This window comes from Podarcis pityusensis (assembly GCF_964106645.2).
Source record: "Podarcis pityusensis genome assembly, chromosome: 11".
NCBI lineage: Eukaryota > Metazoa > Chordata > Lepidosauria > Squamata > Lacertidae > Podarcis > Podarcis pityusensis.
The window spans coordinates 33,870,340-33,886,363 of record NC_138036.1 but is presented as its reverse complement, the minus strand read 5'-3'; the positions used below and the strand labels follow the sequence as shown (position 1 = coordinate 33,886,363).

The window sequence follows — 16,024 nt, the reverse complement described above, 5'->3', positions numbered from 1 at the left end:
GAAGCCTCGCTACTTTCAAGGATGTCCATTTCTGTGAGGACCAGTTTTATATCAGTGTGCCAGAGTCTGTGTTGGCTGCCAGTAACTTTCCAAGTATAATTGAAGGTTCCAGCAAAAACAGCCTGCGGGGAGCACTGATAGTTTCTGCTTCGGGAAAATGTGGCCTTTGCCATCTCTTTCAGCATTGTTTGCCTTAATATCATTCTCTTTTTAAAAGTGTTCTCAGTCTTACCTTCTCTCTAATTTACAATGTCTCAATATTTACCTTGGTACAGTGATGGATTGAAAGAGTAAAATCATTGCACCAACTCTGAGAATCCCTCCTATTAAATGAGTCATAGAAACTGCTAGTCTTTTCAAGGTGAATTTTTTTTTTTAAGGATGATTGACTTTTTCCCTTAAATAACAAGCAATTAAGTTTATTCTTATTGGGAACCCACAGTTAAATAAAAAACTTTTGAGTTGCTGCAGTCTGTCCTCTCCACGTGCTGGTGCCAAGATGATTGTGGTGTGTTTTCTCTCTGCACACAGCAATCTGTCCTTTTATTCAGAGAGGGAGAGTACAAGGAAGCATTGCAAATCAGCAAACATCTGGATTTCATGCATACCCTTGAGTATTGAAAGAGATAGTTGATGCCTTCTGGATACTTGGCTGCAGCTGTGTGTTTGCTCCAGAATGAAAAGCAAGCCATGCATTTAACTCCTTGGAACAAGAAGTCCAGATTTTGCTCCTGGAACTATTGAGTTAAAACAATCCTTTCCCTTTAACTTTTCACATGAATTCTCTTTAAATCACTTTGGCTGCTTGATGTCCACATGCTTTGCAAGCGGATTAGCCTCTTGATAGTTGCCGAAGCTTTGACTTTGAGAAAAGTAAATAGATAGAAATCGAGAAGAACCACACTTTGGGCCCATCCAGGTGTCCTTTTTTAATTGTGCATCCATAATGATTTGTGTTCATTATGGTATTGGGGTGGATATAAAGTACATGATCCCACTTTAAGTATTGTTTGTACCAGCAAAAGTTTCAGGATGAGCATACTACTTTGTATGCAATACATGCATGTCCCAGAGCTTGCTGCTGAAATCCTGTAACTTTTAATGCTGCCTATTGAGGGAGGGGGGCTATTTTTGTTTCACTGTAGCACAGAATTGCCTCTCCAGATAACAATAATGTAGTAACATTGGGGAAGCATCACAGAACAACTAATAAAGCAGAATGATGTGTGGATGTTCCAGTAAAAAATCCACTACTACCTTTGTTTAAGAAAACCTTAGTTTATGAACAACTTGGATTAAGAACGCTGCAAACCTGGAAGTAGGTGTTTTGGTTTGTGAACTTTGCCTTGGAATACGAACATGTTCCGCTTCCTGTTGAGTGTGTTCCGTTTGTAAATTGAGTCCCCCGCTGATATGGGAAAGCACACCTTGGTTTAAGAACGCTTTGGTTTAAGAACGGACTTCCGGAACAGATTAAGTTTGTAAACCAAGATGCCACTGTTATGCACTATTATTGTGCCAATGACATGTTGCAGAATACACACACACACACACACACCAAAAAACAAACAACACGATTCTGGAGGGGCTCTTTACTTTTCATTTCTGTTTGACCAGGGTTGCCTCCAAACTGTGATTATTTTGCCAGAGCCAAGCTTGCTGGGACTGCTGGGAGTTGTAGTTCAGCAACATTTGGTGGGCCAAAGATTCAAAGATTTTGTTGGGTTATAGGACCACTTAAAGCCATGGCAAAGTACCTTCGGTGTCTTGCTTCGTGAGACCAACCACACAGTATAGCAACAGCTCTAACCTTGAAGAAGGGGGAAACACAATGTTCACACTTTATGGCCATGCTCTATTTGATGTTAATTTTGGTCTAGGACAACAGCTCAGAAAACAAATATCTGAGAGAGGCAATTGATTTCCAGCCACAGATAGAGGTAAATGAATAGCCCTCTATAGAAAGAAGAAGGAAAAAAAGCTTTCAGGTAGTCAAATGGGGATAAGTGCAAGGCAATGATCTACAGAATTGCAATGCATTCCCCTTGATGCTTCCCCAAAGGGGATGTTGTATTTTCCAGGAAGGTGTTTGGTCAAATTAGCTTTTTTCTTTCTTTTTTCTTGTTTGATTTAACACTCTAGGAAAGTTAAGCTACCACCACCACCCTGCCCCACACTAGAGAGAGAGAGGGAGAGTTAATGTAATTTGCTTTCTGTGTGAAAATTGCATCTGTTGAGGGGTGGGGGCCCATGGAGCAGATCAGATATGGATTCATCACCTGCATAATTGCTTTGCTGGACGCAAGCCCATCTCAGGACAGCCCGTCCACACTTGGCAACTGTTGTTGGATTCTGCTGCTAATGAAAGTGTGGGAAGTTTGAGAAGCAGCAGCAAAATCTCACCGTGGATTGATTCCTTCCCAACTCTTGATTGTTATGCTTGTGGTCTCTGCAACCTTTTGAACTTGGAAAGTAATGGCAGTGTTATTTATTTATTTATTTGTTTATTTATTTATTTATTTATTTATTTATTTATTTCTATTTCACATGTAATGCTTTAAAGAAGAGGCTGGGGACTCTTTGTAGAATTTCTTCTAGGGGCCTCATGCCAATGGTGAGAATGGCCAGAGGCAAAAGTGGCAATTCCCGAATAAACACCAACAATAATAACAAAGAGAGGTATGCTTATCAACAAAGAAGAAGTTCACATATATTTTTAGTATGCTATTTTTTTTTAGTACCCCTGTTTTTTAATATCCTTTTTTAAAAAGTATCCTTTGTCTATTCTTTCTAATCTGGGGGAAAATATTTTATACCACTTCTAAACATTTTACTTGGAAGTTATGGGTGGGGTTCCCCTAACCAGCCCTATCAGCAAAAACCCTTCTCAATAACTTCACTTTCACAATGGGGCTTCCCCCACTGTTCACACCCTGCATGCTCTCCACACACCCTTGAAATTGGCTCTGGGAGGGTCAGGAGAAACCCCAGGATAGGCAGGAATTGTTCCATACTTGTGATGATGGAGTGTTTGGAAGAGTGAGATGTTGAATCCCCACCACGCCGAAGACCTGAAAAATCCTTTTACGCACTCCCTGATTTGTTGTTTTGCAATGATGTGTTAATATTCTTACGGATGTGGGCTTTTATTTGCATCAACCCTTTTTGATTCTGTTAGTTTTGATTTTTATGTGTGTGTGTGTGTGTATGTACGTGTGTGTGTATATATATATATATATTACAGTTTCCCCCTGTGGTTCTAAACATCCTTGAGATATGATGTGTTTGGGAAAGTATTTTAAGTGTGTGTGTGTTTAGGGTACAGTGGTACCTCGAGTTACAAACGCCTCAGGTTACAAACGCTTCAGGTTACAAACTCCACTAACCTGGAAGAGTTACCTCGAGTTGAGAACTTTGCCCCAGGATGAGAACAGAAATCGTGTGCCGGTGGTGCAGCGGCAGCAAGAGACCCCATTAGCGAAAGTACGCCTCTAGTTAAGAACAGTTTCAGGTTAAGAACGGACCTCTGGAACAAATTAAGTTCGTAACTAGAGGTACCACTGTGGAAGGGAGAATCAGACTGCTGTGTGCCCCATCCATCGTCTGACATCTGTGCACAGAACAGTATTCCAGCAGGCTCTCCACATGATCAGGAACCCCAGTTGTGCAAAGTTTCGCATCACACATCAGCTCCCCTTTTCAGATGCTGCCCCAAATGTCAAGGGCAGGCCCAGCAGGTGTGGTCCTCCTCTGTGCCTCATTTCTGTAAAGGACTCCAGTTTATAGGAATGGCAAGGGCTCTAAAAAGCAAGGCGAGCACTGAACAGAGAGCACCTGTCACTGTGGCAAACCTCTGCTTCTGCGCCCACACATTCAGTATCCAGTGCTACAAACCTGAGTCTTCCACATCTAGCAAGGATTCTTAAAGCATGCATACTCAAGACTCATATCATTCACACAGTCCTTTGGATGGAGGAGATATTTGATTCTGTTCACATTTCAAGGCAAGTTTACCTGATTTGCACTTTTCTGAAACGATGCATGAACCAAAAATGCAGCAATCTTTTGCACTTCTCTGAATTTTGCAAAGCAGTTCTCCAGCCAAGTAACTTGTACAAAAATGCAGATAGTGGAGTAAACGTCTGAATGGAAAATGCATATGTTAGTTAAAAAAAAACCCCTAACATGCAAAATTGCATCATGTTAGGAGAAACTGCTTTGGAAAAAAACAGTTATTATAGGCAAAATACATGTGTTAAGAATGCTGATGAATGTTCACAATGACTTCCTTTAAAAAAAAAAGATGCAAACTGATGCAGAAATGTGGAGAACTGAACAGTGGACAGATGAGAAACTTAGAGAAACCAAAATTGGCTGATTTGACCAACCTACCCAACCCCAACAAATGGCTTCCATATAAATAGAGCTTGTTACCTGCCCATATAGCAGATGCAGGGAATTGTGGGTCTTGCATAAGCTGCACAGAGTAATGTGAGCCATGTCATGCCTTCCTTTTGGAAGCACCTAATTGGAAGTGTCAGAACCTCCCAAGTGAGCTTACACTTAACCGTAAAGCCTAACCATGCGGTAAAACTACAATCCCTTACTGTAGGACTGCAGCATTCAATCAGTTGACCTTGATGTTTTAAGCCTTTTAAGGCTATGGCCATTAAAAAAGAAGAAGAGTCAGATGTGGACATCAGCATGTAATACTTCTAAGTGGCTTGTTTAATTAATTAAAATGCTATTGCTGAGTTGACTGGCTGTGGGGCGAGGAGCTCCTAGGTAAACAAGATAATGTGATAGGTATAGTACAAAACAGTTTTGCTGAAGTGGAAACAAATAAATCAATGCAATTAGTAGCAGAGAATATAGGAAACACGTGTTTTCCTGCATTACAGCAATATATTTGCCATCCCCCCCGCAATCAGATACCATTAAGAAACTATAAAGCATAAATTTCATAGCCTATGATTGCAAAACTGATAGTAGTATTGACTGCAACATCCATTCCTCACCAAAAAAAACTCCAGGATCCTGATTCTGCACTTTATGCATGGCAAAAATATTACTTTGCCTTCAAATGCTTCCTTCCCTGCAAAAATCTGTTCTGTCTTCTCAGTCTCTGTGTAGTACAGCACTGGGTTGACCGTGGCAGCCCCTCTTATTCCCCAGTCGGCAGTGCAGATGGGTGCATCTATATAAAGAGAAACTGCATACAGTACTGTGCAGAAGCTAACAGGCAGTGAGAGACAGTGTGGTTTGGAAGTGCTGGTTGCACTGAATGTTATCACCAGAATTCATTCGTTTCATTGGCTCTTGCCCATACATGGAAAAGCTTTAGTTCACTGGTAGAGCAACTCTCTTGCATGCAAGATAGTCCAGGCTCCTGGCAGCTCCTGGTAGGGCTTTGAGAGGCAGTCAAACAAGCAGCGCTTAAACAGGGGCTATACTGAATTAAGAAGATGCAGGCCATTGATGCTAAATTTTCCCTTTTTTGAACTCCTGGGCCCAGGTAAACCGTATAGAAAAGCAATTTGTGCAATGATTTAAAAAAAAATGGGACCTGCAACAAAACATTTCATTGTGAAGTTCCCCTGTTCAGGTTTCCAGTCCCTCCATTCCATCCACCACCAGCCCTCTCTGATATTCCACTCCTGCCTCCAACAGCCAGTCACCATTCCGAGCCCACTGAGCATGCTCAGTCCCCATTTAGCTGCTTTGGGGGTTTCCCCCTACCTGTAGGTTGGTTGGTTCTTCTAAGAAACTTTTTTTGTAATCTGACAGCCTTGGGGTTTCCCCAAGCCTGCAAGTGCTTCCTTCTTGTGTGCGTTTCAGCAACATAAGAACTGACGCTGTTAGTAAAAAACGGAAAAGAAAAACGGTGTGGGAATCAAAAGTTCTAAAGATTTTCTCTCTCCTTGTTCCCACTTGGGTTTCCTTTGCTATTTGCACTTAGCCAAGGTAATGTACTATGAAATGCTTAACAGATGTAACATGTGAGTAGAAAGCTTCAATTAGCTTCTTGGGGAATGGGGTGGGTGGCAATGAAGCTGGATTGTAGACTCAGAAGTTGCTTTTCTGGCTTTCCTTTTTGATTTTGCAAGTAACACATTATTAATTATAAGTATGTTTATTTTTTTGATGCAACTTAGTTAAAAAAACCAAAAACCTTCTAAGATTTCTATCCTGCCTGGTCATCCAGGGAATTCAACGTGGCATGCATAGGGGCTACTTTCCCCCAATAGCAAATCCTCTGCAATGGCCCAGTGCGACCTGGAAGCCAATGTAGCTCATCTCCCTACTCACCTGTGTACCTTAGGGGGGAAGAATTCTCTGTCTCCATGCAATGGGATGAGGAGGCAGTTTCCATATAAAATGTAAATACCCCTTCTCCTGCCCAACCTCCCTTCACTCAATTTCCAAGGATGCTGAGAGTTCCTTTCATATTAGCTCTGGGCCCTCTCTATCTGGCCTCCAGGATTCTCCCTAGACCTCTTCTTCTCAGCCCTGCTGCACCCCTTCCCTGGGTGCTTTTGCAAGGCTGGAAGTTGTCCTTGAACTACAGTAATGCTGCTTACTTGCCTGAGCAGAAGAACAGCTTGTTGAATCAGGCCACCTGGCCCAGCAGTGGCCGACCAGATGCCTGTGGGGAGCCTGCAACTAGTTTTCAGAGGCAGAGTGCCTCCGACAATAGGTTTGAAAAACAGCTATTGTGGCTAGTGGCCTAAACAGAGAGATCTATGTGTGTCTAGATGTCTGAATTGCTTGAATGACAGTAGAGTCACATGTACTGTGACAAGAGTCATACCTGTTGCCCCACCCACTTTTTTTGCTCTGGCCACGCCTGCCACTGGTTGCCTGAAAAAGCTTCCCTACTCCTGCCCCCCGGCCGAGAGCCTTCCTAAATACATCACATTTATTTTATTTATTTATTACCTTTATATACAACCTATATCTTCCAAAGATCTGAAGGTGGTGTAGATTGTTTTCCTTCTCCCCATTTTCTCGTCACAACAACCCTGTAAGGTAGGTTAGGCTAAGAGATGGTGATTGGCCAAAGGCCAATCAGTGAGCTTTATGGCTGATGAGGGGGGATGAGGGGGGATTTGAACCCTGCTCATTATAGATAATGTATCTCAATATAGATCCGTTCATTATCTATATTGTTTCACTCAGGATAGTAGGGAAGCTTTTTAAAGAAATTACATTTTTTTGGATTTTTTTTAATCAAGTTAGGCATCTCTGTACAAATGGGGAGCGGTGGTGTCCTGTCAACAAAGTTCACTCTGCTCATTTATTTAACAAAACGTCCTTTTCAAAGCTCTGACTGTTTCCCCTGAAATGAGGAGAGCAGAAGCAGTGACCAAAAAAGAAGAAGGAGGTGTTAGACAACATTCCATTTCTTTTCTACCGCTGCAGTGACTTTGGTTCGTACAAAGGGCTCCCAGGGCATTCCGGGAGAAAGTGGTTATTTGCTGCAGCGCTACACTCAGCAAGAAATAAACTATCTGTAAACACAATTTGCTCAATAAAGTCAATAAAGCCAAAAGCAAGTTCTTGTAAGGGTCTAGGGAAAGGAGTAGTTTGCACTTAAAGCACCTTGGCTGAGGAAGACTATAAATTTACACCTCCTGACACATGCCCTTTGGAAACTTGTGCTTCCTCTGTTTTTGTTGTCATTATTGAGTGCAAGTGATACCCATAAATGTTGAGTGTGTGTGTGTGTGTGTGTGTGTAGATATATATATATATATATTCTGTTTCAGCAAATGTACAGCTTTTTAATCGAATGAAAACGCAACGCAAAACTCAGCCGAGATCTCATCTGGTCTTCATTTTCTCCTAATTTATAATCAGGAAATCCATTCGTACAGGGCATATAATTTTTGCGCTTTCTAGTGGCTTGTGGAACGTACCGTTCTGCACACAGTCACATTTAAATTGATAACCGTCCAGGCAAAGTGTAATTTTAAAGTACAGGCTAAAGGAAGGGTTTGATCTCTATATTAGAAGGGCTGCTCCAATTTTGTTGCTGCTGGCTTTTCCCTTGAGTTGTTTTGCATCTGAATTTAACCAAGACCTTCTTCTTCTCCAGTGCATTTGACTAAAGCTGCCTCAGTAGAGGCCAAAGCTTTCAGCGTACAGAGGAGGATGCGGTTTAAGCATCCAGATTAAATGCAGGCTCTCCTTAGCTGCAGGCCACATGCATGTATTCATCACTGATTTCCAAATGACGGGTTTGTATATCATTGGTTTAGAGTCCACAGCCTTACATTCCGGGACCCATATTCTGCCAAAAGCATAACAATTTGGTGGCTGGAAGGAGAAACAGTCATTATATGGCTCCAAATTGCTAGCTGGCACAATGTGCCAAGAACAGCAGAAATCCGCTGGTAAGGAGAAGATTGCAGTCGCTCTTTAAAATAATTTGATGTTCTAAAAATACAAATGCAGGAAATGTCATCACGTTTCAAAATATTTTACATTAGTAGGTAAATACATAAAGAGTTGCGTGATTGGTGTTTCTAAGTGGCACCGTCTCTAAATGATAGGAAAGCATTCCTGGTGTTGAGTTTTTGTATTAAATAAATTGCTTTGATTTGAAGTAAATCATTTGTAGAAAAGAATCCCCCCCCCTGCACCCCACTCCATTTCCCTTCCTTAAAATAACAAGCATGAAAAAAATCAGACTCTTGTAGTATAAAGACAGGCACATATACATATTTGTTATATTTTTTAAATTGCATTATGTGCAACGTGTGTTTAATTGCACACATGCGAGAACGCCACATTCACACTCTGAACAACTGCTAGTCATGTCGCATTATATGGCATGGCCAACATATTTTTCCAGAACAAAATAGCCTCTTTAGGTATATCGTTATCAAACCAAGCCTTACTTCATGTATCCTTTATAGTACTTTCCTGAATTCCGTAAATATGCCTTTAGTTCTTTCCATTAAAAAAAAGTTCCCAAAAATAATTGTAGATTCGGATAATTATTTGAATCCCATTTCAAAAAATGTGGTTTGTTTTTAAAGGAACTGGTTTGTTTGCAAAGCATTCCTGCATTTCTTTACAGTGAACTCCTACCTTTACTTTTTACATTTCTTTGCATCACCGGTAATGCCAATCAGAAACCTGAACTAGCAGAATACATTAAAGTACATAAATAATGATAGAAATTAAGGTTGCAAAACTAACCCCACTTACCTGGGAGTAAGCGCCATTGAACTCAGCGAGACTTACTACTAAGTAGACATGGTTAGGATTGCACCAGGAAGCTTTCCTCTGCATGCTACATGGAAATGAAATGCCAAGATAATTTTTTATGCTTATGTACAGTATACGTTGTACAAGGGCAGAACTTCCAGAAACATTGGCCCTAACTTTGTAGTTTTAAGAATTTCCCGAATATTTGTGGTACAGTTTTCCTTCAGTGTTGTTGGACACAAATTATTTGACTGGTTAGGTCTAAAAGCAATTGCCATGGAATTTGATGCCTTTTTAAAGAAGTCTTCCTACGTTGAAGTGTGATTTAGATTTTAAACAGGGGTGGCTAAGCTGCAGGTGTTGTTGAACTCCAGTTCCCATGATCCCCAGCCAGCGTAGTCAATGGCCAGAGTTGCAGTCCAGCCACATCTGGAGGGCCACCTCTGCCTTAGTCTTAACTATCTTACCCTTGGCAAATGTGAAGCAAGCCTATTTTCTTTGTATTTGCCTCTGTGTCTGTGTTTCGTGTGAGAGAGTTTGGGAGACTTTCTTCAGCGCACACTGCCGATTCCCTGCTTTTAAGCACCATCTCAGACTTGTACCTTTCAAATAATTCTATCAGGGTTTCAGGATTCCATGTTCCACTGGAGTTCTCTGAAACACAGGGTGTTTAAAGGGTAACTCTTTTGGTGGCCTTGAAAATGTGCCCTTAGATTTGAGGCTTCCAGCTATCTAGGCAACCGCACAGCAGGTGGCTTTTGGCACAGAAGTCGCTGGGGGAGAAGAAGGGAGGGAGGGAGAGTAAATGAAATGTTAGCATAAGCCCCAAGGAGGAGAGTTGGGAAGCCAGTCCCGGAGTAAATATGTTTTGGGGCTTTCTTCTTCTTCTTTTTAGTAGGCGTCTCCTTTTCCCTGAGTGGCGTTCATGGGCGAGAAGGTGGATCCAGCTTTTGGGCGCTTGGGAGAAGGTGCTAATTGCAGTGCCGTGCCAGCCGTTATCATTGTTATTATTGCCGTTGCAGAAAGAGAAGGGGCTGCTTCTGAAAGCACCAAATTAGCACAATACGGAGATGCTTGAATGTCAGGATGTAAAAGCCTTAAAAGCAAAAGACAGCAGAGATGAGATAGAGGGGTATTTTCAAAATCACACAGCCAACTCCTCCTGCTGAAATCAACGTTCAGGATCGAGCTCTGAAGGTGGAGGAAGGGAGAGAGGCAAGATGGAGAAGCATTGAAGAATTTTCCTAGTCCTCCTCCAGTTGTTTTTTGCTCTTTCTCCCCCCCCCCCGCCTTTCACCCCCCACCATGGAAATTATAGCCTTGCTGCACTTTTCTTTGTTTCAAAACAAAAAAAAAACCTGAAAGGGGGGGGGGGAGAGTGAGTCAGGCAGAATCCTCTTGTATTTGTCCATGAAAACAGCCTGATCCAAGAAGGGTTTTCTTTTGTTCTTTCTGTTTCTGCTCCCCACCCCCACTCTCCCTGCAATATTGTCTGAGGTTAGCGTCTTTCTTCTAAGTAATGCACACTCGGTTGTATTCAGTTCAGTGTTCAATACTATATGACAAGCGCGCATAATCCAATCACCTGGTTGCCTCGGGCAACCCAAATTGTTCCCAAGGTCACCAGGATACCTGTTAGGACCCTTAAAAAAAAGTTTTGGCTTTTATTTTTAATCTCCCCCACATTTTTTGTCCGCCTGTCTGTCTTAGCTCTCTATCTTTATATAGTAACAGAGAGAAATGGGAAATAGAAACCTGGGATATTGGGTAGTATCCAACTAACTTGTTCCATCGGTGCAAGGATTTGCACTTGCGTAGTGGAAACCCCTCCCCCCAACACAACAAAATGCACTCCATGCCCTCCTCATATTTCTTCTGGGTTTTCTCCCCACCCTCCAGAGCAGATTTGGGCGAGGGGGAGGAGGGAAGTTCAGTTACATGGACATAAATCTGTGCACTGGCAACAGAGCAAGTTAGTTGGATAATGCGCATTGTTATTAATTGCGTATGTATACTCCTAACTGCCTCCTTCTGAGAGGTCACAGCCATGCGCTTGGGCATATCCCAGTCTCTCCCCCACCCCCACTCCCTTTTGCATCAGTCCTGTGTGGTAGATTAGGCTCTGAGAGTTACCGAATGAGTTTTATGGCTTCCTGGTCAAGTGGTAAGAAATGCTTCCCAAGTACAAGGCTGTGGCAGGGCTGTGATATAGACGTTTGAGCTCCTAGAGGGGTATCCAGGCTGAAGGCTACGCAGATATTTCCCCAGTTTCTCATTGAAGAATCCGTGGTGTCTTTTCCCTACAGAGGATGCCATTGCTATTTTAAAGTATTTGCATTTGATTTTTTTAAAAAATATGTTATATTGTTTTCTGCCCTTTTGGATGGGATAGAAATTTAACTGATGATGATGATGATGATGATGATGATGATGCATTTGACTTTTGGCATCCTTACACTGTGCAAAAGTAAGGACTGGCATTTTGCTGCCTAATTTGAAGCAGCAAAAATGATATATGAAGAGATGGCTGGATCAGGCCAGGGGCCCATGTAGTCATGTCCTCAGGCTGTATCCACATAGCAATAAAGAGGTGGGGAGTTGGGGCGCAGAATAAGGGAACTGCTCTGGATCTGCATATGGTCAAAAAGAGAATAGTATATAATCCTATTTACTAATTATCAGGATTATCAGCACTAATAGGTGCTGATCCTTTTGTGGCTAAAGTGGAACCATTGAAGGGCAAGAGATAGATTTCAGGGGTTCCAAAACTCATAGAAGAAGAAAAATAAACTTTTGGGGGGGAACCGAAGGGGATCCCCAAAAACATTTGTATAAGGACTGACTCCAACAGATGCTAATTGTCCCATGCAGGACGTGAAACTTGGGAAAGGGCATGGCTGTCTGGGCAACAACACCACACCACTGTACAACCTTTTGTTGCGGCTCCCATGTGTTAACAGAATATATTTGGCAGCTGATCACTGTTGGCTACTATGTGTTTCAGTGGCTTAGCAAGTGTTCTGACTCTATTTGTATGGTTGATTCACAGTAACATAGGACTGCCTGCCTTTTCTGTCAGTGTATTGTTGAATTAGGGAATGTTTAGAAAGAATAATCGTTTCAAGTCCATTGCTCCACTTGGTACCTAGGCCACAATTTCATAGAAGAGCACAGTGTTTCTGTTATCTGACACTTCTTCTCATCCATGCACCGTTGGTGTCCTCCATGTCATATGTACTCTTGTATTTCAGGTGTTTTTGCATAGCTCTGGCTTTGAGATGGGAAACCCAAATGAAACCCTCTCCTCCTACTCCTACAAATTAACATGGGACACAATCCGCCAGGGTGTTCTTTTATGCATGCCTCATTGAGATAAACGGGACCTGTGCATGATCATTGCCAGGAGATGGTGTGGCTCTCATTTCTTAAAAGGAAGGTGGTGCAAGAGAACATTCTGGTGGATTGTGTACAGTGACAAATATCCAACTATATTCCACATTGTGCTGCTCTGAATGGGATGGGAAATCTGCAACCACCCTATATCGCATTCTCTTCTTCCAGGACCACTGAAACAATCCAAATATACACTTTACAGGAGATAGCAATATTTCTGGGCTCACGTTAGTGTTAACTGAATTCGAGTGTCAGCCTACGTACCAAGGAAGCGTTTTTCAGTCCACATCTCTCCTTACCGTTTTCTTTTTCTCTCTCTCTCTTCAAAATTCCACAGGGAACGGGTATGGCAACCCCCGAAACTCACCAGGTCTGCTGGTCTCACCTGGCAACTTGAACAAGAATATGCAAGCAAAGTCTCCTCCTCCCATGAACTTGGGAATGAACAACCGTAAACCAGATCTCCGAGTGCTGATTCCACCAGGCAGCAAGAACACGATGCCATCTGTGGTAACACATTTTCATCCTTCCCCTTCAAGATAGAAATTTCCCAGACAGCACTAAGGCCATGGGGGATCGAACACAAGGGCTTGTCCAATTTATCTGTTGTAAGGCTTCCTTGCTTAAAAAGGGAGTTGCTCAAGCAAACTGAAACAAAACAAAGACTTAAAAGTCAGATCTAATTAAAATGTATCTCATCTAATGTAAAAAGCCTGAATCAAACTTAAAAGTTACATTGTTTCTGATTCAAATTAATTATCACTTCTCAGAACACATATGAAATCAAAGTCCCTGTACAAAAAGTTTGATGCGGCTGTTTGATGGGATTCTGGATAGCAGAGGGCCTTAGTGGTAGTTTCAAATAATTTTTGTTGTCTTCTGAGTAGGTCCCTTCTCTCTCTCTCTCTCTCTCTCTCTCTCTCTCTCACTCTCTCTCTCTCTCTCTCTCTCCCTCCCTCCCTCCCTCCCTCCCTCCCTCCTTTCGATTTTAATGAATTTATTTTCTTCAAGTATTTTTCTTTCCTACTTTTTGTTTTACCACTTTGCTTGGATTGAGGAAGCCTGCCTCACCATGAGCAGTGGAAGATAGAAAGCCCATGGCTCTCCATCAAAGAGCTGCTTGACAGCCTTAGCCTTTTGATGAAGCCCAAAATTCTCTTAGTGTATTTGATACCGCTGGGGCGGCTGTTCAAGAAAGCGAACATACAGATGCGGTGTGAAATCCACACATTCTCCACCTTTAAAATCAATGGGGGTTGCAGTGCGGTATGTTTTCCACTAACTTGCTTAATAAACCTTAAAACACAAGATGTAACATCAAACCATGGTCTGGTACTACACAAACAAGCCTGGAATATGGGTGTATTCCCTTGCATGCTCTGAGCTGTGGAGCAACACAGAAAATTGTCTTGTACCGAGTCAGAACATTGGTCCACATAGCTCAGTTTTGTCAAGTCTGCCTGGCTGCAGCTCTCTGGAGTTGGAGGCAGGGTCAGACCAGGAATTGAACCTGGAATCTTCTCCATGCAAGCTATGACGGAGCTACAACTCTTCCCTTTTAACAACTTCCTCTTCCTGTTGTTGTTCTTGTTGTTATATCTAATACCCGCCCTTTGCCAGCAGGTCCCAGGGTGGACTAGAACAAATTAAAATCCAAACAGATCACAGTCACTGGAATCGGGTGGGCCCTGAAAACATGCATGTGTCACAGACCAAAAGCTGTATGGGAGCCAGTGTGGTGTAGTGGTTAAGAGCGGTGGACTTGTAATCTGGTGAACTGGGTTCGCTTCCCCGCTCCTCCACATGCAGCTGCTGGGTGACCTTGGGCTGGTGACACTTCTCTGAAGTCTCTCAGCCCCACTCACCTCACAGAGTGTTTGTTGTGGGGAAGGAAGGGAAAGGAGAATGGTAGCCGCTTTGAGACTCCTTCGGGTAGTGATAAAGCAGGATATCAAGTCCAAACTCTTCTTCTACAGCGAAGAAGCCAGATGCACCTTTATGGAGAGGGAATTCCACAGCTTAGGGGCTGTCCCTCTCCTGGGCCATCACCGTCCAAACATCCGAGAGAGATGGAACTTCTAAGGGGGGCTCCTGTGCTGGTCATTACACCCAGGAAACATGCAGCAACACAGTGTTGCCAAACAGCATTTAATCCCGATTTGCAATCCCAGTTTTCAGGACAAGCTAGGGTGGGCAACCTGTGGCCCTCCAGACGTTGTTGGACTATAGCTCCCAGGGTTGGACATGTAGGTTAGTGTGGATGGGAGCCTCCCCTGCCACAAAGTCTCTTTCTACATTCCCTAGGAGTGGCGACAGAAGCCTTCCTCCTACCCCGATCCCTAGGGCTCATACGAAGGCCTTCTTTGTACCTCCCTGTGGGAAAATGTGCATTCTGGCCTCATCCTGGGAGAATGCATTTCTGCCCTCAGTCTTAGCAACCCTTTTCTGCTCGCCTGCTACAACTTCACTAGGCACCTGTCATGATTTTTCATAGCACTCATACACTGCTTTTTTTCTTTAAAAAATGTTTAGGGGCCCTCTCATGTTCCAACTCATATTGCAATACTGCCCCTCAGTGAGGCCAAACATAGATTCACAAAATGCTTAGGGGTATGCCTACCCCTGTGTACCCCCAGAAAAAAAGCACTGGGCCGATATATTTTGGACAGCAACTTCCACCTTCCTTCTGTTTCATGGTTTCCTCTGTTAATATCTCAGAAGGAATTTCTGAGCAATAGTTGATTCTTTATTTCACTGAACGGCATCAAGAAGTGGTGTTTTTGAAAAGTGAAGCTTTAAATCTTCCACTCTGGAACCAGGGTCACATTTTTCAATAATCGGAAACAGCAATTATTCTTCATGGGAAAATCCTTTTCTGTTATTATTGGTTTTTTAAGGGGGGGCATTATTAATTTGGTGTTGTCAGATTATCTTAAATAGAGCTAGGATACTGTCAAGCCATCAAAAGTGCATGAGACATGCTAGTGTCTTTTAATTCCCTACAAATTAGCATAGTGGAATGTGAATCTTTTACCAGAAATCTACCATTTAAAAGGAAAACATATCACCCTGCAACCCCCATTGATTTTAAAGGTAGAGAATGTGTGGCTTTCACACTGCATATTTTTTTCAAAATAAATAAATAAATAAGATCAAGGTGGCACATGTAAGTGACGCAGAGAATATTTGTTTTCTTCATATAAAATGGGAAGCAATATAAACAGTTCTATCTTCGCTCCTAGCATGATGCATTATGAATTAAATTTGGCACTCGAGGTAAAACTCCCTAAATGCAGCACTCCCCTCTTGAAGCAATGATATAAGTACAATCTCTCATGGGGCTGCTCTTCAGGCGACTTAGGCAGTGACGCGGCATCTCCATCAAATGATTTTTCCCAAGGAACGTTTTCAAGGG

General features: G+C 42.5%; 1 protein-coding gene across 15 annotated transcripts in view; it reads left to right on the top strand.

Moving 5' to 3' along the window:
- Window positions 1-16,024, top strand: part of MEF2C (myocyte enhancer factor 2C) — a 174,509-nt gene that overhangs the window by 143,775 nt on the left and 14,710 nt on the right. For all 15 annotated transcript variants that reach the window (XM_080972853.1, XM_080972852.1, XM_080972861.1 and 12 more), the window contains one exon: window positions 12,947-13,119. In XM_080972853.1, the coding sequence (XP_080828979.1) occupies window positions 12,947-13,119 (173 nt within the window). The remainder of the gene's footprint in view (window positions 1-12,946; window positions 13,120-16,024) is intronic.